The following is an 18,326-nucleotide window of genomic DNA, read 5'->3' as shown; positions in this document are numbered from 1 at the left end:
CACCTGTCGAGATCTATTAGTATTAGTCTGTATGTGGTGAGGCCATCATCCGGCCAATGCTGAGACAACATTTGTGTGCTCAGTCATTGGCCCCACTCGGGTCGCAGAACGCCATGGCCTGATCGGGGCTTTCAGCTGAACCCCTGAACCTCGACGCTTGCATTCCCTATGAAATGCCCAGCGTGTTCTTCGTAATCTCTGAATTGTCTGTAAAATCTTTGTTCTTTTCAATCACTCGTTTTATTATTTTGGGACTCTCATTTCATTATTGTTTTGTTTACATGGCCTGAAGTGCTCTCTTCATTCCCGGAGACGACGACGACGACGACAACGACGACGGCGACGAGAAACCAGGGTCTCGGAACGCAGTTACAATGACGGTTCTCGACAACGACAAAGCGGCCTACACAAGCCGCGAGGATGAAGTGGACGAAGAGGCTCAGCTCCTCAATGAAGACTACGAGCAGCTCGAGCTGACGTCTCCCGGCACCGGCCCGGACACCGCTTCGCGGCATCCGCCGGACCAACCCTCTCATCGGCGCCGGCCGTCAGCGCGCTCCTTCTTCCCCCGCCACCGCGCCCCGCGCTGGCTGGCCTGGCTTTACGGGCCCGACCCGCCGCGCATCCAATCCCTCCGGCCTTGGTTGCCCTCGGTCCAGGAATTGCCTGTGCGGGCGCTCCACGCCGCGCTCCCTCGGTCGTGGCACCGCACCGTGCTCTTTGCGCTGTTCCTCGTCGCATGGTCCGTCTCGCTTGCCGGACCGGCTTTGCTCAGCAGGACCCCGTCTGGAGGAGGGGCGGTGGAGGTGCGCCATCTGTCGTGCGATGACTCTCTCTGGCGGCCCGGGAACGAGTGCGGCTTGGAAGGGGTCAACTGCCACCCGTTTGCGAACGCTTCGTTTGCGTTTCGCTGCCCGAGGGGGTGCACCGGTGCCAAGACGGTGCATTCTCAGCATTTCGTTGGGACACAGGAGATTGAGGGCGAAGTGCTGCCGCCGGTTGTTGGTGGAGGGTCCGGGTCGCCGTTTCGCGGCGACTCGAGCATCTGCCGCGCGGCGATTCATGCCGGCGTGGTTGATGATCAAGGGGGGATGCGGTCTTCGGCGTGCGGGGTGGTCAATCTCGTGGGAGAGTACTACCAGTACTTTTCATCGTCGGCAAACGGGGTCTCGTCGATGGGCTTTGGCTCGCACTTCCCTGTGTCGTTCAAGGTGGCGAAGGCGGACGACGGGCTGAGGTGTGTAGATGGGAGGTGGATGTCGATCCCGGCGACGGTGTTTCTTTCCATGCTCCTCGCGCTGTTCACCACCTCGCCAGCGGTGTTCTTCTTCACGGTCTTTCTTGGCCTGTTCGCCCAGGTCTCGCTGCTCGATGCCCCCCTCCCATCAGCCCCGATGGCGCTGTACATCGAGCGCCTCATCCCGGCGCTTCTAGTGGCCTTGCTGATCTACCACACCTGCATCCGCCGCACGCTATCCCCTCCAGCGTCGGCCTCGGGCCCCGCCTCCCGTCCGGCCACGACGAACCTCACGAAACTACTCCTCTGGCTCTTCCCCGCCTGGCTCAGCGCCTTCGCGACGCACATCGCCCCGTATTTCCTCACCGACGACTCCCCCGCCAGGCGCGTGCCCACGCCAGTCATCGCCGGGCTCTCAGTTCTGCTCTTCATCGTCCTCCTCACCCTGCAGGCGCGCACGTTCTACCTCGAATCCCGCCTGCCTGACTATCTGGTCTTCTACGCAGCGGTGTGTCTCGTGCTGGCTATTCTTGCGACTCCTATTCCGAGCTTGCACGTCCGTCCGGCACACCACACGCTCGCGGTCCTGTTGCTACCGGTCTCGGCCGCGCACACAGGCGCCTCGATGATCCTCCAGGGCTTGCTGACGGGCGTGTTTGTCCACGGCGCCGCGACGAGGGGGTTTGGGCCGGGGAAGGTGTTGGTCCCTATCACGTGGTTTAACGCCGGGTTGAAGAACGCCGGACCGTACGACGGAAGTTCCTACGGCGACCCGGCAGCAGGGATTACGTCCGAGATTCCCCTGCCTGACCTTGTCCCGCCGCTGGTCGAGCGGCTATCCAAGGGGGACTGGACGGAGGATCCGTCCACGTTTGTGGAGGGGGGGCTAAAGCTGTGGCTGGGCTGGCGGCCGTTGAAGAATCCGGACGTGGAGTTTGAAGTGGAGGATGGGAAAAGTGGGACGAGAAGGAAAGAAAAGATAGCCGGCGTGAGCGTGCTCATCAATGATGTGGAGATGTTCCGCGGGTGGTTTTCCGAGAAGCCGCTTCAGGACCAGGTGTTTCGGTATCCGAGACGCCCGCCCGGCGAGCAAGTTCACATGGATGAGTTTTTCCGGTTTTCGTTTGTGACGGAGAGCGGCAGGGCGTTAAGGTACACCGAGGCAGGGACATGGTTTGCAAACGGAACGTTTAGTCAAGGAGAGGGCTACTGGTGAGGGAGAGGGATGGTTCAGAGCCCCTTACGGGTGCTAGGTTGGAACAAAGGGGACTGGTTACGTGGGCGTTTTTCGTCTCTTTTATGCTTTTCATTTCCTTGGATACGATCATAATCAACCCATGACACCCACGTCGATAATCAAGACTTCCCGTCATGGGTGGGGAGTAGGGATTACGCAACCACATGTCTGGGGGACGCTAGGGTCAACAGCATCATATCTAAGGTATTACCCGAGGTCCCTAAGCGGTGATAAAGAGCGAGTTGACAAAATACCTCTGGTATTCATGCAACAGTCTGCAGTGTAGAAGCCCTCAACCTCAACTTAACACCCAAGTTCTATTAGCGGTTATGATCAGGGGTTCCAAGATGACTACCCGGTTCTTGCTAGCTAAGGATCTGGACCGGCTTTGACATTCACCGTCTTACTGTCCTGCATGAAGAAAACGCCGTACCAAAGACCGATATACTGCAGCTTAACAAGCGTGGTTGTGAAGAGTTGCGCTAAGACTCATGGACTGGCCGAGTAAACAGCCGAAGGAACCGTGCCATTACCATGTTTGTGCTGTCAAGCTGGCGCCAATGCTTCCTTCTCAATCTCGCCCCCTTGATCCAAGTCCAGAAACTTGGGCAACCCGCATCAACACAGCCACCAATGTAACCTCAGACTCGTCACTGCAGTTTCCCGTCCCAAGATCACTTGATCTCTTGAGTCCTCAACGGCCATGTCTTTCATACCGATTTGTACCCTGCAACTCGTCAGCACAAACCGTCCCGGACCGATTCCGCGCCGATTCCGTGAAAGGTCTCCCTGCAAGATGCCACCATCCAGCAGGTTCTCTGGCTCCACGCGTTCATTCATGATATATAAATGTCTTTGTCTTCCGCTTTTTCTTGCCGTTTCTGTGAGAATGCATCGGATAATCGTAGTACAGGCCAGAACATTACTCCGACCAAGGCTCTTGCCTGTGGTGCTGTAGTGCTCGCTATCGTCTTAAAGTTTCTAAATCTCTCTGCTTCTCGTCTATGCAGCTGCTGTGGTCTTGTGAATGGTTGCCGAAGAACGGTTTTAGTGCAGGAAGATGGTTCTGAAACCAGGAAATGCACGTGACGTACCAGCATCACGAGGGCAACGCAAGCTAGCTGGCATCGAATTGCTCCCTTCCAACAGAGAAAGAAACCTTTCTACTCGGAACTTTCTCAAGCAACTCGCTTCACTCCTTCGGCGCAACGGCCCATCTTCCATATTTCATATTGATCATCACCCCATCATTGTTTGAGGCGATGCCATGTCTGATGTTGTCATTACGTACAAAAAGACTCAAAAACCATGTTGCTACTTTGGAGAGACATGCGTTGAGTAAAAATGTGAGATGAAACCTAACTCTGCGGAGGAGAAATGAATCAATAGGATACAATCATCTTGGAGACCTTGCCTGGTGCATATGCCGATGCTCCTCCAAGGTATAGGAAGACCAGTTGTTGGATGTTATCACCCCTCCTCAAACGGCCCGAAGACGAAGCTTCAACTCTATTGGTACACTCCAGGGCCTGAGACTCCGTGGATTGTATCCATGGATTGGCTCTGAGGCATAACAAGCTGTCAGGTGCACAGAAGGTTACACTCACCGGGGCATCAAATAGATTGAACTTGCCCTTCAGCTGTAACCCTTTCGATGCGGACTCCTCCCTCCGCGTTCTCTAACGCCTCAGATGGCCTAACCACGTTTATGTATTGTTGTCTTGTAGTGGCATGGGGTCCTGCTGTGCGTGTGATCATTTCCTGTTTGAGAAGGGGTTAGCGAGCAAGGACCTCAAGGATCTCACGTATAAATCGACGAGGACTCTCCGCGTTGGAACGACTCCTATCAACAAGCACATCAGCACTTGCGCCAGCCAGCTTACAGCACCGGACTCGAAGCGATCTCCTCCTCCTTTGCAACGGGACTCTCTTGAACCGTTAGAAACCATGAAGCTCTACACTCTCCTCGTCACCGTTGGCCTCATTGCCACCGCCCAAGCCGGCTGCCTTTATGACTGTAAGCTGCTGCGGCTTTTCTAACTTGGCGTGCTCCCGACCTTCAAGACGGATCATTGACGGTGTTGACAATTTCAGGTCGTAAGCAGTGCGGTGCCGGTCCTGGTGCCCCTCCTAGTTATTGCCCCGGCGAATGCATCAGCCGCTGCTTGGGCTCTAGGTGCCCAAGGCAAGTTCACCTAGATTGATGATTGAAATTAATTATTTGGATTTGTGGAAGCGTGAGCTGACAGTTCGATTTCAGCATGAACAAACCCCCCTTCTGCTAAACGCCTTTGCTTGTTCTTGGGCGAGCTGGACGAGTTCACCCAGATGAAGGCCTGCCGATATTGGATCATGGATATGAAATTGTTGGGGTGAGAAGAGGTTTGAGGCTAGATCGCTGTACATATGTCCGGGGATCGGTAGTGAATCAATTTCCTGTGAGATTGTACTTGTCGCAAGAGAATCATTCCGTGGGAGCCTTGCCATGACTTGGGCTATCAAGGAGCCAAAATTTTGGGCGTCTAGGATTTTGATGTTTGGGACATTGCTGATCACCGGGTGCACTTCTCATGACAAGCCCCCATTCTGTTCCAGTATAAAAACGTCAACTCTCCCCATAACTACCGCATATGATTTAAGTTGTTTGGGTCATTGACTCATATCTTATCGAGGCCCTGGCTCTTCCATTTTAGTATAACAACTCACAGTCTCACATTCAGGGTCACCTCTCCTGCCTGTCCCAGCCCCGTCCATCCCTCCCAGAACTTCACCAGCTTCCACCCGGCCTTGAGATGGAGCTGACCATGCGGCCCCTGAAACAACCCATCCAGCCGGCGCAGGCTTACCAGAGCTCGCATAAACACAACCGATCCAGGCCGGGCTTCTTGCATCTGCCGGACCTCCTCAAACATCTCCTCCCACCCTCGATACTCCTCCGTAACATCGCCAACAAACAACAAGTCCGCATTCCTCCTCGGCCTGAGCTGCGTCACGTACGTCAAAAGTACCACGCACCACACCACACGCATCAACGCCAGCTTATCGCCCGCTGAGAGCACGGGACTCAGTCGCATCATCACCACGCACGCGCTCCAAACGTACGCTGGCAGCTGCGTGAGAAAATAATCAAATGCTATTTTCTCGGGCACATGCGTCGTCGCAAGCAGGCTCGCGGTCAGGTATGCCATTTCAGCGATCGTGGTCTCGTCCAGCCGGAGCTCGGTGTGGAGGACGTAGCTGACCACCGCGTTGCGCACCGCCGCGTTGTTAAGCACGTCACCGACCCGGTAGAACCCGGGGCCCGCACGCATTATGCCGCTGAAGCGGCCGTCGAAGGCGACGTGGTCGAGCACCTCCTCGGGAGAGAGGAGAGCCGCCGGATCCTCGCTGGCTACAGGCCCCGAGAGGAGCTCAAACAAATCCCCCGTCCAGCTGGTGGCTGCCGTGCCGAGGGCTTCCGATATCAGGAGCGAGCCGACGAACAGGCCGTTGCTGCCAGGGGTGCTGTGATAGGCACCCTGGGTGAGGAGCTCGAGAGCGTCCGCCAGAGTGACGAGCGGTTGGCCAAACATGCTTAGTCCACGCCCGGGGAAGAGGCCATAGACCAGCGGCCTTTCGCCGCCGAAAACAAGGTGGCGTATGCATGCTTTGGGGAAGTTGTTGTGGAGAAGGGTGAGCGCAAAGTAGTCCACGAATGCCCGTTGGTAACTGGAAAGGTGGGTCAGCATGGGGACCGTCACCCGCACATGAAGAGAACAGATAAAACTGTTGGAAGCGCCTACCTGTGGTTTCCTCGGTAGAGATCTTCGGCGGTGATGGGCGTGGGGCTCACGGTCCAGAGGCTGTATGTAGAGGCGAGGGCGTAATAAAACCGTCTGGCGGACTCTTGGTCTTGGAACCCGAGGTGATAGAGCGTGAGGAGGGTCTGTCTGTACGCGTTAGGCTCTTCTAGTTGAGATGGCCTACGAACTCTGCCATAGACTTGACTGACCAAGGGGATGTTGTTGAATTCTCCGTCGCCCTGGACAATGGCAAATCTGGAGTGTGACTCTGCCAGGAGTTGTCCGTAAAACTGCAAGAAGCCTGGGGACTTGACTGGGCTCATTGAATCCCACGATGTGGTACATTGGCAAGTACCGAGTCAGGGGGTTGACGAAGTAGGTGGTTGAATCGCCCGACCGGTCTGGGTCCTCTGTATCCCACATCTTCCGCACGGCTGTCTGCTGTATATATCTCTCCAGACTAACGATGTCATCAAGATCGCATTTGGCCATGATCAACATGCTCTTTCGAACAAGTACCCCTAGTCATCGTCGACTTGGAACCGGAATCTCCATGAGTGGCAATGACATGCATTGTGACACTCGCTGGGCAGACCCCGGTGAGCGGATTCATTGGATGTGGATCCTGAATTATTCAGGAAGGGGGGGGGGGGGGGGGGGGCAGAGGCAGCTGAATCCTTAAGGCACATCTTAGATCGTCACCGGATGGAAGCAGGATTCTTCTTGAAGTGATAATAGGTGGTGTATCATGGCTCCTAGACATCAATGGCTGAGTCTCGGGAGGATCCGAGATCATCGACACCTGGGAAGCCCCCATCCATGAGGATGATCGGGTCGATCCCCTCACGCATGGTCAGCCTCATGCCCCTCAATCTCGGGACAGTCGGTGGTTGATTGGATGTGTTCTTCGGCAGAGAAGAAAAGAGATCTCTCAATAAGAATGCCTCCCAAGATGCAGTTTTCAGATCGAGTGAGCACCGAGGATCACGGCGAGGCTGTGATCCGATTGGAGGTCAGAACGATGCCTGGAAACAACAATGCCTTGGCTACAAGATCCATGATGCTCTAAAGCCAGCCTCAATTCTCTCATTGTCGTCACTGATCAGTCACTGTAGCTGAAAGCCCGTGTTGATTCTTCTAGAGCCGAACGTGGTCACCCGGCATCAACCCCTTGATGATCCCATGCTTCCACATTCTACATACAAGAAAACATATTGAGTGAGATTAGGATAACCTGAACATCAAGCGTAATATGCGTCCAGCTGTTAATAAGACCAGCGGAGCTTTTACTGAGGTTCTGCGACGTGACATTAGCCGCCTCTCAGCAGACCTAGTGTCTGCTCTGTTCAGGCGTGCGAGCCTTTTGCCACCTGACGCTTGTTTCAGCTGACCTATATTATCTTCCCAGTCATGGCCGGAGCTTCAGGCGACGCGACACAGCATCCTCGGGTGATACGATCGACGTGATACACGGGTACGTGCAGTTATACGGGAAATCGTCAAGTCCCATCAGGTTTGGCTTCGACCAGCAGTCCCTGGCAGTCCAGTTATTCCAGCTCTGATTGCCATGTCTTGGATTCCTCATTGCCGCCCTGGCGGTACGCCCAGTCTTGCCGATGGTCCCAGATACTTCGCTCGGAGTGCTTTGTATTTGTGCATTTTGACACGCGGGGCGTGGGGATCTCTACCATGTCCGGGCTTATCGGGCATTCTTGTACGCCGCTGCGCGGTGATGGTGGTAACTCACGGCTCCTCTGACGCTCCCCCCCTAGGATACAATCCTGTTGGCCTAACGTACTTCACTGTTTGTCTCGGATTTGTTTCTCAGACTACTCCGTATACAGCTGCTAATGGGATTGCTTAGATCGAAGACTTGGCATAACTGGCATTCACTGGCGAGAGGAGCAGTCTGGTTGGACATGTTCCTGGCAAGGGGGTCCCGATGCCTGGAGAGGCTGGAGATCAGCACTTCCAGGCATGGAGGCAACGCAAGAGCGCATGATGTGAAGAATGCTCAACTGTTGGACTCGGTGTCACTCCGTGCCGGCAAGGTTCACTAAGGACCACGAAGTCGCACCTACAAAATACAACTATGGTTGAGCAATTATGGGTTGGCTGCTATGGCACCTACCCTTCATCTCTGATGATCTCTGATGACAGTCATAAAATGCCGCAGTCTCCCCGACTCCCTTATCAGAACCTCCCTCGATTCTTCGCAAACGTACTTCTGGGAACATCTTCCAGATTGTCAAAGTCCAACAAGCTTTCCTGCCTTCCTTGCACCATGGACAGATTTCCATACCTTCTCCTGGCACTCGCACGTCTGCCCGCTGCCGTTCTCGGCGGCGAAACTCCTCATCCGAGGCATCGTCCAAACATTGGCCAAGGTCCGGATGGTAGAGCGTTACCTAGCATGTGGAGAGCTTCATGGATGGAGAAACCTATCATCAATCCTATGCAGGACGCTGACATCATGGTAACAAGGGCCACTTTTCCAGAAGAAATATGTCCTCAGGAATGCCCACTCGTTTTTTTCGTTGACCTCAGTCAAATTGGTATCTATTTTCAAGTGCTCACTCCCACAAGGGGATATCAGAGTACCCCGCTAACACACCCTGTGTCAGGGAGGGCAGAATTATCGGCAGCAGCAGGGACACCTTCACCATATAATCTGCGGCCCTCTTCCCTCAGATGGTGCAGAAACCATCGCCATATCGGCCTCCTACCAAAGAGTCATTGTCACGATCGACCCCTGCGAATGCTCTCTCTTCCCACGTCCGATTCCCTCCATGGCCAGCGCCGCCAGCACAGACATCGTCATATCGACATTCCCAGAAGCACCGGGTCAAACAAGCATCGCTGACGGCATCAAAATACATCCCTGGAACAACACAACAACTTTATCAATGGTGGCAATCCTGTGTCAATCATCGTAAAATTCACGGAAGGGACATCATTGACAACTATAACTTTACCCTCGCTTCCTACCGACAGCGAGGCAGATGATGAATGTGACCAAGACCCGGTGACAGCCCCGTCATGAGCAGCCACAGGCTTGGGCAGTAGAATCTCGACTGTCGCCGTTACTACAACCGTCGCAGCCCTGGAACTCAGCACAAAAACGGAGCTGGCTTCGGCGTCAAGTTCAAAGGTCGATCCAGGGGCGGCGAGCAGCAGTGTCAGTGGGTCCATGCCACATCCTGCGGCCCTCATAACCACGACAGCAGCAGAGCAGAATTCCATATTATTTGTTTCTACCTTCTTTTTCATGGAGCACGCAGTGATTCTAGTCTCAGAGCACTGGTAGCACTGTGAGCTGTTGTTGGCGTGGTGTACCTTGGGTAGTTAGGGAATGAGAGCTGGAGTAGTAGCCAAGGATAATGCCAAAAGTACAGATATTATTACCTTTCAGGGGTCAGGTTGAAGTCACTGAAGAACTAGGGAGACTGCTGTGTCCCATTGTCGTATCCTTTACGGCCTCAAGTTCCCATTCTCACTTCCTTGATGTGTGTCCTCCACTTTGGTGCCTCCCTAGGTGCCAAGTCCCTACCAAGGTATTTTGCTTGTATTTTCTTTTCTCGCTTCTTCCTTTCTATCTTTGTCAGGTGACACTCCACGAACGCACGGAATCGCAGAGTTCCCTCGGTGGAGGCAACCGGGTGCCTTCTCCGATCTCGGGTTCCTTTTGCATACCAGCAAGCTCTTTGTATTGGACAATCTCTTCTACAGACCGCAATTAGCCGATGTATCCTCCACCGCAGTGTAACGCCGTCGACACATAGACGAAGGTGCTTCAAGGCTTGGGACATCCCGTGTTCAAACACCTGCGATCGATCGACGTCGTCCCATCGCGCGATTGGCCTCCTGTGACTGTGCTCCTCCACCGGCCGCCTGCTGTCACTCATCGGCATCTCAGAAGGTTACCTCACCGAAGACGGGCCAAGCGGTTACCGAGAGGGGTCCGTGGGGGTACTTGACCGAGTGAGCCGTGAAGAGCCGACGTCATGAAGGTCTAAAAGATGCTATTTAACTCCGAGGAGCTTCCAAGTTGGTCACAATAGCCCTTCCTCCTTTTTCTAACCGTAACGTCTCCGAGACTCTCGGTATCCTATTCGATCAATCCATTTCCCAACGTAAAGTCATTCGCACTATTCACCAACCCCTCCCCCCTTCCCAGCAAATGCCATGATTGTCTAACCACCTTGCAGGCAACCTTTCCGACGGTAATGATGCCGCCCTCTCCATCGGACGAAGGAGCCATGGGCCTTTTGATGGTGCTTTATCCTACATGAACAGTCAAGTATCAGGTAACGCATCTCAAGAAGCATAGCCGGTGCCGGAGATCCCAGAGAGGCGCCCATCCCATCGCAGACCACGTGCGTCGGCGCGGAATGGACGCCTCTCTGGGTGACCCAGCTGAGATTATACGGCCACAACTTGACTCTGGATAATACCAGCGAAAGGATCATGCTTCTTCCCCTTCCCCCAACTTCGTTGGGTTTCCCCTAACCTCACAGCAGATCATTCGCGCCAACCACCACCATGGCTCCCATCGCCATTTCGCCTACCCAGGAGCATGCCCAGCTCGCCGTGGGCCTCAAGAAGCCTCTCGATGTTGCCACGGAGGCTAAGGAGCGCGTTGCCGCCGGCATTGGCAAGGAGCTGACCGATCTGATGGAGAACTGGGACCAGTTCTCGTTCGCCCCCATTCGCGAGTCTCAGGTGTCGCGGGCCATGACCCGTCGCTGTAAGTCGTTTCTCTTTCCCATGTCTGATATCACTCGCAATAGCCACTAACAGGCCGCCTCCGCTCCGCTCAGACTTTAAGGACCTTGACGACCACGCCGAAACCGATATTGTTATCGTCGGCGCCGGCTCTTGCGGTCTGTCCGCAGCCTTCACCCTCGGCACCCTGCGCCCTGACCTCAAGATCACCATCATTGAGAGCGGCGTGGCTCCCGGCGGCGGTGCCTGGCTGGGTGGCCAGCTCTTCAGCGCCATGGTCATGCGCAAGCCGGCCGACGCCTTTCTGCGCGCGGTGGGCGTGCCGTACGAGGACGAAGGCGACTACGTCGTGGTCAAGCACGCCGCACTGTTCACCTCGACGCTGCTCAGCCGCGTCCTGGCCATGGACAACGTCAAGATGTTCAACGCGACGGCCGTGGAGGACCTCATCACCCGGCCGACCGAGGATGGCGTTCGGGTCGCCGGCGTGGTGACGAACTGGACGCTTGTGTCGCTCAACCACGACACCCAGTCCTGCATGGACCCCAACACCATCAACGCCAACGTGGTTCTGTCGTTTACCGGACACGACGGTAAGCCATTTGACCCTTCATTCTCTCTTGTTGTTTTCAACACTGACGTCGCCAGGCCCCTTCGGCGCCTTCTCGGTCAAGCGCCTCGTCAGCATGAAGCAGCTGTCGGAGCTCGGCGGCATGCGCGGCCTGGACATGCAGCGGGCCGAGGATGCCATTGTCAAGAACACTCGGGAGGTCGTCCCGGGCCTCGTCGTGGGTGGCATGGAGCTCTCCGAGATCGATGGCGCCAACCGCATGGGCCCGACCTTTGGCGCCATGGCCCTCAGCGGCGTCCGCGCTGCGCAGGTCGCGCTTGAGGTATTTGACCTGCGCAAGAAGGAGAATGAGCTGTAAAATGATAAAAACGAGCAGGGATGGCAGGGATGGCTGAGATGGCTGAGATATTGATGTACTAGGACGTTCGTTCGGTGAAATGACAGTCTTGTTTCCTGCCAGGAAGCCAAGCAGCGTCAAGTGCCCGGGTGCCGAGTAGTTATGAGATTGGCTGTAGAGAAATGAGTCTCGTAGATGGCCGCTATTCCACGTTTATGTGGTCAGCTGGCGCGCATAGGAGCTCTTGGTGTTCTCGCGGCATTCACAGCTCAATACACCGCCCCACTTTATTCCCTTCTCAGCTGATGACCACGACGCGACTTCAACATAGGAATCATCCCCAACGCATGCTACCTTCAACACGGGTCTCATTATTTGTTCCTAATTTTTTTTCTTCATTGTCACTAAGTTTCAGATGAAATGGACTCCAACAACGACCTTGACGACATCAATCAGAGGAACCCCCGGCCCACCCTCGCCGAGCTTTCAGCGCCGTATTACCAGGGCGAACGCATCAACTTGGGGCCGCGCGAGCGCAGCCCTTTCGGGGATGACAAATTCTGGCGACCGCCTCGTAAAGCGGGTCGTAAGGCGCGTCACAAAGGCGCGCGCGGGCTCGTGTCCATGTGCTTGCGCACGCTGGCGGACAACCTCGACAGGGCCGACCCGGAGTCGATCGAGGACTTGCCTATTCACATGCTGTGGATGCTGTGGAAAGAGATGGATCCGTGGTACGTGTTCATTTGTTTCTCGTTGTATTCGTCTTGGATGTTTTTTTTTTTTATGTTGTTTTTGTTGGGACTGGCGGCGGCTAACAACGTGCTCCGCGCCTTGCGATGCGAAGCAACATGTCGCCCCACGCGTGGAACAGCATCGGGGGCGCCTTGGTGCGCTACTGGGAGAAGCGGCTGCAGTCAGACAGGAAATCGCGAGAGGAGTTTCAACCCGTTGACCTTCCTGGCGATCCGTACCGCAAGCCAAGGACCGAGATCCCGCCGAGCGACTCTGTCAACCCTGATGACAAGCAAGCGAGCGAGGAGAGAGTGCTCTGCCTCGGCATGTACCGTTGGGAACATGACTGTTTTGTCTCAGCAGGCGCTCTGAGCTCACATGTCAGTTCTTACCGTGCGGTAGCGGGATCGTGCCTCGTGCATTTGTGTATCGACGAGGTCGAGCGATTTCCGCTTCTTGAGCTCGCCTGCCTCGCCGATATGCCGCTTACGGTATTAGAGCTGGTCCAGTCTTTGCAGCCGACGGGCGACGTCGTTCTGGATGATCGGCTGTGCCGGGCTTGGGGCCGGCGGGCGAACAGCACAGGCGGGTTCCCGAGCCTAAGGGTGTTGCGGATCGCCTCGAGGTGGCATTTGATTTCGGATGCTGGGCTCATGGACCTCCGGAGCCTCCCCCGACTGATGATTGTGGACATCACGCGGAGACCGCGACACCACCAGGGAGCGCCACCTCTGACTCGCCGCATACCCGGATGGAGGCGCGGAAAGTCGGGGCTGACAATGTTCGATACGTACGCTCAGGCGTACTTGGGTTGGCAAGTCGAGAGTTTCGCGGGTGAGATCGGGTTGATGGGCAGAGTTTACAGGAATTCTTCCGCTCCTTTGTCACCGATCTGGCGCCATCGGCACTTCAGGCCAAAAGCCGCGTACAAACACGAGCCGAAGGGCTCTGGAGATGACGGCAAGGGAAATGTCAGGCCAGACGGCGGCAGCCAAGGTGCCTGGGACAGCAGCCTCATGAAACCCAGGAACACCTCGTCTGATGAAGGCGACGACAGGAACGGCGAGGCGAATGGCGAGGAAGCTGGAGGTCCTGTTGCTGAACACAATGACCCGAACGAAGCGAGCGTGGCTAGCGACGACACTTTCGCATCTTTTTCAGGGGCTGATCCGCCGCCTACGTGGGATTACTTGCACATGCCTCGATCTGAGGTATTTGGGTGGCTTGGGCTCGTTGACTACTACACCCCGGATCCCGAGGATATGCAGAAGGTCCCGCTGGCCTCGTTTGTCCCAGTCCCGCGTAAGCGGTTCATGACCATGCGTCTGCGGGCTAATAATACCGATCGAGAGGGAGATTGTAGGCTTGAACGACAGGGGCCCCCGCGCCTCATCTATTACCGATCCCGTGAGGACCGCGAGGGCGAAAATGAAGACAAAGACCCGCCAGTCTCGTGGGCTCCGCGGGCTGACGACCGTCGAGCGACAGGCCTCAATGCTCGCAAGCGCAAGCGGCAAGAGACTGTTGGCGACCTGCTCTCATCATTTGGCGTGTCTGGAGGAAGCAAAAGTTCCCAGAGTGGAAAGTAATAGCAAGACCTGGCTTTGATGCGCCTGAACGCTCGCGCTCATCACCCTCCTCTCCTGTGGTCTCAAGTCACTTCATCCACGGCTACCATTCTTGAGCTCTCTGGCTTTTCTCACTTCCTCAAGGTATCCAACTCACAAGAATCGATTGGCCATGATCGGTGAATGGGACGCTGTTGCCGTTCCCTGCTTGATATGTTGACCGGCCAGCCGACCTCTGTGGGTGGCAACACATGGGTATCTGCATATCTTACAAAGGTAGTGGTTCCAAGAGCATGGGGTTGTAGCATCACCCTGCCTCTCGCGTCAGCCCGATTTGGGCAGCCTGTTCGTCCATTCGTCAGCTCGGCTCACCGCTGCGACACGGACACGAAGCATAAGCACAACGTTATTTTTACTCTGAAACTGATTTCGTTACTGCATTTCAGGTGTACTGTTTGTTCCGAAGCATCCGATGCAATGGGCCCAACAGCCGATGGCAAGGTGGCCGGCGCAAACACCCACTCCCTGGGCTACACCCCCGCTTCCTTCGCGGCGTCATCTTTGCCCTGCCATCAGCGAAGCACAGGCAATGGGACGCTTGAAGGCAGCCGCGGTTCCTATGATGAAGACGTCGGACGAACGCTAGCCCTGCTAGCGGAGGCGTATTCAGACGCATGGGACGACTGGACGCTTCAGCACGACGACAACCTCGCGCTCCCTCGTCTGCGCAAAGGCAGGACCAAGCAGCACGGCAAAGCCCCTCGCGGACTCGCCTCGATGTGCCTGCGCGTGCTGGCAGACAACATCCACGCGGCCGACCGCAGGTCGATCGACGACATACGCCTGGACCAGCGGTGGCAGCTGTGGAGGGACTTGGCCACCAGGTAAGCTGCCGCCCAGGACGCCTTCGATGCCGCTTTGATTGACAAGACGCTACAAACCAGGAACATGTCGTTGCATGCGTGGAACATCGTCGGCGGGAGCCTGGCGAGCTCGTGCCAGGAGTGGCTGAGCCAGGAAGCTGCTGCAGAGGCGGAGAAGCAGCGCCGTAATCCGTGCGAGGCGCCCGCCCATGGTCGGTACGGCGGCGACAAAGAAAGAATGCTCACGATAGGCATGTACCGCTATCACAAGGAGATCTTCCACCGAGGGGATGCGCTGATCCCACACCTCATCCCGATGATCAGGCTAGACCAGTGTCTTGTGCACCTGTGCCTCGAGGACGTCGAGCGTTTCTGGCGGTGCGATCTTGTCCTCCTGACGGATCTTCCCCTCCGCGTCCTGGAATTGGTCCAGCAGGAGCAACCAAAGGGAGACATCGTGCTAGACCACCGCTTATACGAGGCCTGGGCCCAACGTGCAGAAAAGGCATGCGGGTTTTCCAAGCTGCTAGTTCTCCGCATCATATCGGAGTGGCACACCATCTCAGAGACCGAGTTTCAACACCTCTCCAAATTCCCTGCCCTCGGGATCGTGGATATCACACTGCCCGTACGCCTCAACGCAATGCCGGGATGGACTCGGGTTCGCGTCAGCGAAGACGCGACCTTCTTTGAAGCATACACGCAGGCGCTTCTCGGGCACGGCGTAACGATCGACCCGCGCGAGTCCGTGGACATCAGTAATACGTACTACATTGATTCGTTGCTTCTGAGGCCGATCCCGCACTCGCAACCCTTGCGCCCCGTTGACGCACATCGACGGAGGCCCAGAAACCACAGGCCAGCCGGCCGGGCCATGGCGGGGGTTTCCGAACGGCGCACCGGAATGGGCCTTCGGCAGCCCTGGCGCATACCCGTGCACCAGGTGTTTACGTTTCTCGGGCTCTACGATCACAAGACCCGCCAGCCGAACGCCGAGGACACGGGCTTCTCCCTGGCGGTCAACAGGATCCCCGTGCCCAGCCAGCGGTTCGTGCACGTTCGGCTGTCGACCGTCCCCGGCGTCACCCCACAGACGAAACGTTTGTGCCGGATCCTTTATGCTCGAAGCGACTGGGAACGCCGCTGGCGAAACGACAGGACCGGCAGCAAGGACGGCAAAGAGAACGAGGCCGGCGGCCAGGACAAGGACGCCGCAACACATCCGGCAGATCGGGGCCAAGACAGGGCGACGACCCAACCGTAGCACAATTCCATCTCAAGGAGAGGAAGCATCCCGACCGAGCGTCCGCATCAGCTCCGTACGCCGATCATCGATCGCCGCAACGCGAACAAACACCCAAGCGGAACCACCTCGGCGTCAGCACCCCCATCTCCCTCGCCGCTGGCGAGCAGAGAGACCCGCCCAAGCAGCAAGGGGATGCCGTGTTGAATTCTAGCTCGACTGCTCGTAGCAAGGAAGCAGCGCGGCGCGGAGAAAAGGGAAAACAGAGCAGCATGGCGTTTGGAGGGCATGTCTCAAGGCAATAATTTCTCTCCCTCCGACGTCAGCGCGAGGCTGCCGAAGAGAGAGGGTAAGTGCAAGAATTTTGGTCTATCCTCCAGTTTCCCCTCCAGAATGCCACGGTGTATGAATGGTTGGCTAAACCCGGAGTGAATATGAAGGAACAGTTTTATGTTGATGAGAAGAGAAGGAGAGAAAGAGGAGGAAGAGACGTTGCGCGTTGGGAAACTTTTCAATACGCGGGATTGTGGGGCGGAGACGGGCGCAACCAATCAGGAGCTGGTCCCCCAAGTGGGCCCTTGGCGTGAAACCGCACGTCGTGTGATTGGGTGCCTTGCGGTTCGTCGCCTTGGATGGCGCTCGTAGCCCCGCGGTGCCATGCCGCTGCGAGCCTTTGATGGCGGGGTATCTGTCATCCGGCGAGACCTGGTCCGTAAATAAACGTTCCGTTTGGTCGTCCTCATTCCCAGCGGAACCGTGTGTAACGGTTGTGCCAGGAGCAGACTTAAGAGGCCTGGGCGTTTCCTTGACAAGAACGCGGCTTCAGAATTTTTTCTCTCTTTTTCTCCCCTACAGGGACGCTGCTCTCTTCTTCCTTCTACTTGCTGCCATCGCTCACCCACATCCCGAGGCGGTGATCCCCTCGTCGCAAACTCGACCTCCACCTTGCAACAAACACAGCCTGACAACCACCCATCATGTCTGGCCGTCCTGGCGCAAGCTCCCGCGGTCGTGGGGGCAAGTTCAAAAAGCCCACCCGTGGAGGTAAGCGGATCAAAGCTCCAAGCCTGCATGCTCCAGCATGAACACGCCCCCCCCCCCCGCGGGGAAGCGAATCACTGACGCGCCCTTCTCGTAGGCGGCAAGCATTACTCCCGCGACCTTCGCCCGGTCGACGCCGATGGCAACGAGATTAGCATGTGGAGCATCGATGCCCAGCATCAACGGGCCATGGACGACAGCAGCGACGAAGGCTCCTCCGACGGCTCCGAGTCCGGGTCCGACGACGACGCCCGGGGCGGCCCCTCCTCGATCATCATCCCCCCTCCCGAGCAGACCGAGCTCAGCCGCGAGGAGCGCCGGCAGCAGAAGAAGGCGCGCAAGGAGGCCGCCATCGCCCGCTCCCAGCGTGCCGTGCAGGTGGGGGACCTGCCGCCTAGCGAGTCGGAGGACGAGGAGGACGGGGACGAGGATGACGATATGCCGGCGAACCCGAACCACTCGAGCAAGGCGCGCAAGCAGGCCCGGGGCGAGGTTGACGGGGTGGCGGACGGCATGGGGAGGCTGAGGGTCGGGTCGGACGCCTCGGCGCCGAGCCGGCGCGAGCGCGAGGCCCTCGAGGCGCAGGCGGCCAAGGAGCGGTACCGCAAGCTGCACGAGCAGGGCAAGACGGATCAGGCCAAGGCGGACCTGGAGAGGCTGAGGATCATTCGCGAGAGGCGCGAGGCCGAAGCGGCGAGGAAACAGGTAGGTCTCGGGGTCCTCGACCGGACCATCCCCTCCCTACGGAATGGCTGACTGACGGTCGCGAGCAGGCTGAGAAGGAGGAGAAGGAGGAACAAGAGAGGATCAAGAAGGCGGCGATCGAGGCCAGGGAGGCGAAGCGGCGCGAGGCAGCGCTGGGGAAGAAGGGCAAGAAGAAATAAAAGGGGCTGTCTCCGGGTGGAGTGCCAGGAACCTTGAATGCGTCAACGGAGCGGATCTCTTCCATTTCTTTCTTTTTTTTTTTTTTTCCACCGCCAGATATATGCA

At 56.8% G+C, this 18,326-nt stretch overlaps 7 protein-coding genes across 7 annotated transcripts; 6 read left to right on the top strand and 1 right to left on the bottom strand.

Moving 5' to 3' along the window:
- Nucleotides 1–374: 374 nt before the first annotated feature.
- On the top strand, nucleotides 375–2,453 carry VTJ83DRAFT_3328 (uncharacterized protein; the record flags this gene model as incomplete). Its single annotated transcript, XM_071009694.1, has 1 exon — nucleotides 375–2,453. The coding sequence occupies one exon, from the start codon at nucleotides 375–377 to the stop codon at nucleotides 2,451–2,453; it is 2,079 nt and encodes a 692-aa protein (XP_070867206.1).
- Nucleotides 2,454–4,421: 1,968 nt separating this feature from the next.
- On the top strand, nucleotides 4,422–4,759 carry VTJ83DRAFT_3327 (uncharacterized protein; the record flags this gene model as incomplete). Its single annotated transcript, XM_071009693.1, has 3 exons — nucleotides 4,422–4,491; nucleotides 4,569–4,659; nucleotides 4,735–4,759. The coding sequence occupies 3 exons, from the start codon at nucleotides 4,422–4,424 to the stop codon at nucleotides 4,757–4,759; spliced, it is 186 nt and encodes a 61-aa protein (XP_070867205.1).
- Nucleotides 4,760–5,241: 482 nt separating this feature from the next.
- VTJ83DRAFT_3326 (uncharacterized protein) lies at nucleotides 5,242–6,757 on the bottom strand (the record flags this gene model as incomplete). The annotated part of the gene is made up of 5 exons (XM_071009692.1): nucleotides 5,242–5,287; nucleotides 5,577–6,182; nucleotides 6,257–6,399; nucleotides 6,466–6,511; nucleotides 6,612–6,757. The coding sequence occupies 5 exons, from the start codon at nucleotides 6,755–6,757 to the stop codon at nucleotides 5,242–5,244; spliced, it is 987 nt and encodes a 328-aa protein (XP_070867204.1).
- A 4,041-nt stretch (nucleotides 6,758–10,798) lies between these two features.
- Nucleotides 10,799–11,910, top strand: VTJ83DRAFT_3325 (uncharacterized protein; the record flags this gene model as incomplete). Its single annotated transcript, XM_071009691.1, has 3 exons — nucleotides 10,799–11,003; nucleotides 11,077–11,574; nucleotides 11,630–11,910. 3 exons carry the CDS (start codon nucleotides 10,799–10,801, stop codon nucleotides 11,908–11,910), a joined length of 984 nt encoding a protein of 327 aa, XP_070867203.1.
- A 394-nt stretch (nucleotides 11,911–12,304) lies between these two features.
- Nucleotides 12,305–14,210, top strand: VTJ83DRAFT_3324 (uncharacterized protein; the record flags this gene model as incomplete). Its single annotated transcript, XM_071009690.1, has 2 exons — nucleotides 12,305–12,620; nucleotides 12,736–14,210. The coding sequence occupies 2 exons, from the start codon at nucleotides 12,305–12,307 to the stop codon at nucleotides 14,208–14,210; spliced, it is 1,791 nt and encodes a 596-aa protein (XP_070867202.1).
- Nucleotides 14,211–14,666: 456 nt separating this feature from the next.
- On the top strand, nucleotides 14,667–16,316 carry VTJ83DRAFT_3323 (uncharacterized protein; the record flags this gene model as incomplete). The annotated part of the gene is made up of 2 exons (XM_071009689.1): nucleotides 14,667–15,073; nucleotides 15,134–16,316. The coding sequence occupies 2 exons, from the start codon at nucleotides 14,667–14,669 to the stop codon at nucleotides 16,314–16,316; spliced, it is 1,590 nt and encodes a 529-aa protein (XP_070867201.1).
- A 956-nt stretch (nucleotides 16,317–17,272) lies between these two features.
- On the top strand, nucleotides 17,273–18,220 carry VTJ83DRAFT_3322 (uncharacterized protein; the record flags this gene model as incomplete). Its single annotated transcript, XM_071009688.1, has 3 exons — nucleotides 17,273–17,339; nucleotides 17,434–18,041; nucleotides 18,110–18,220. The coding sequence occupies 3 exons, from the start codon at nucleotides 17,273–17,275 to the stop codon at nucleotides 18,218–18,220; spliced, it is 786 nt and encodes a 261-aa protein (XP_070867200.1).
- Between the last annotated feature and the right edge of the window lie 106 nt (nucleotides 18,221–18,326).

This window comes from Remersonia thermophila, chromosome 3 (genome assembly GCF_042764415.1).
Source record: "Remersonia thermophila strain ATCC 22073 chromosome 3, whole genome shotgun sequence".
Lineage (NCBI taxonomy): Eukaryota > Fungi > Ascomycota > Sordariomycetes > Sordariales > Chaetomiaceae > Remersonia > Remersonia thermophila.
This window is presented reverse-complemented; position numbering and strand designations above follow the sequence as displayed.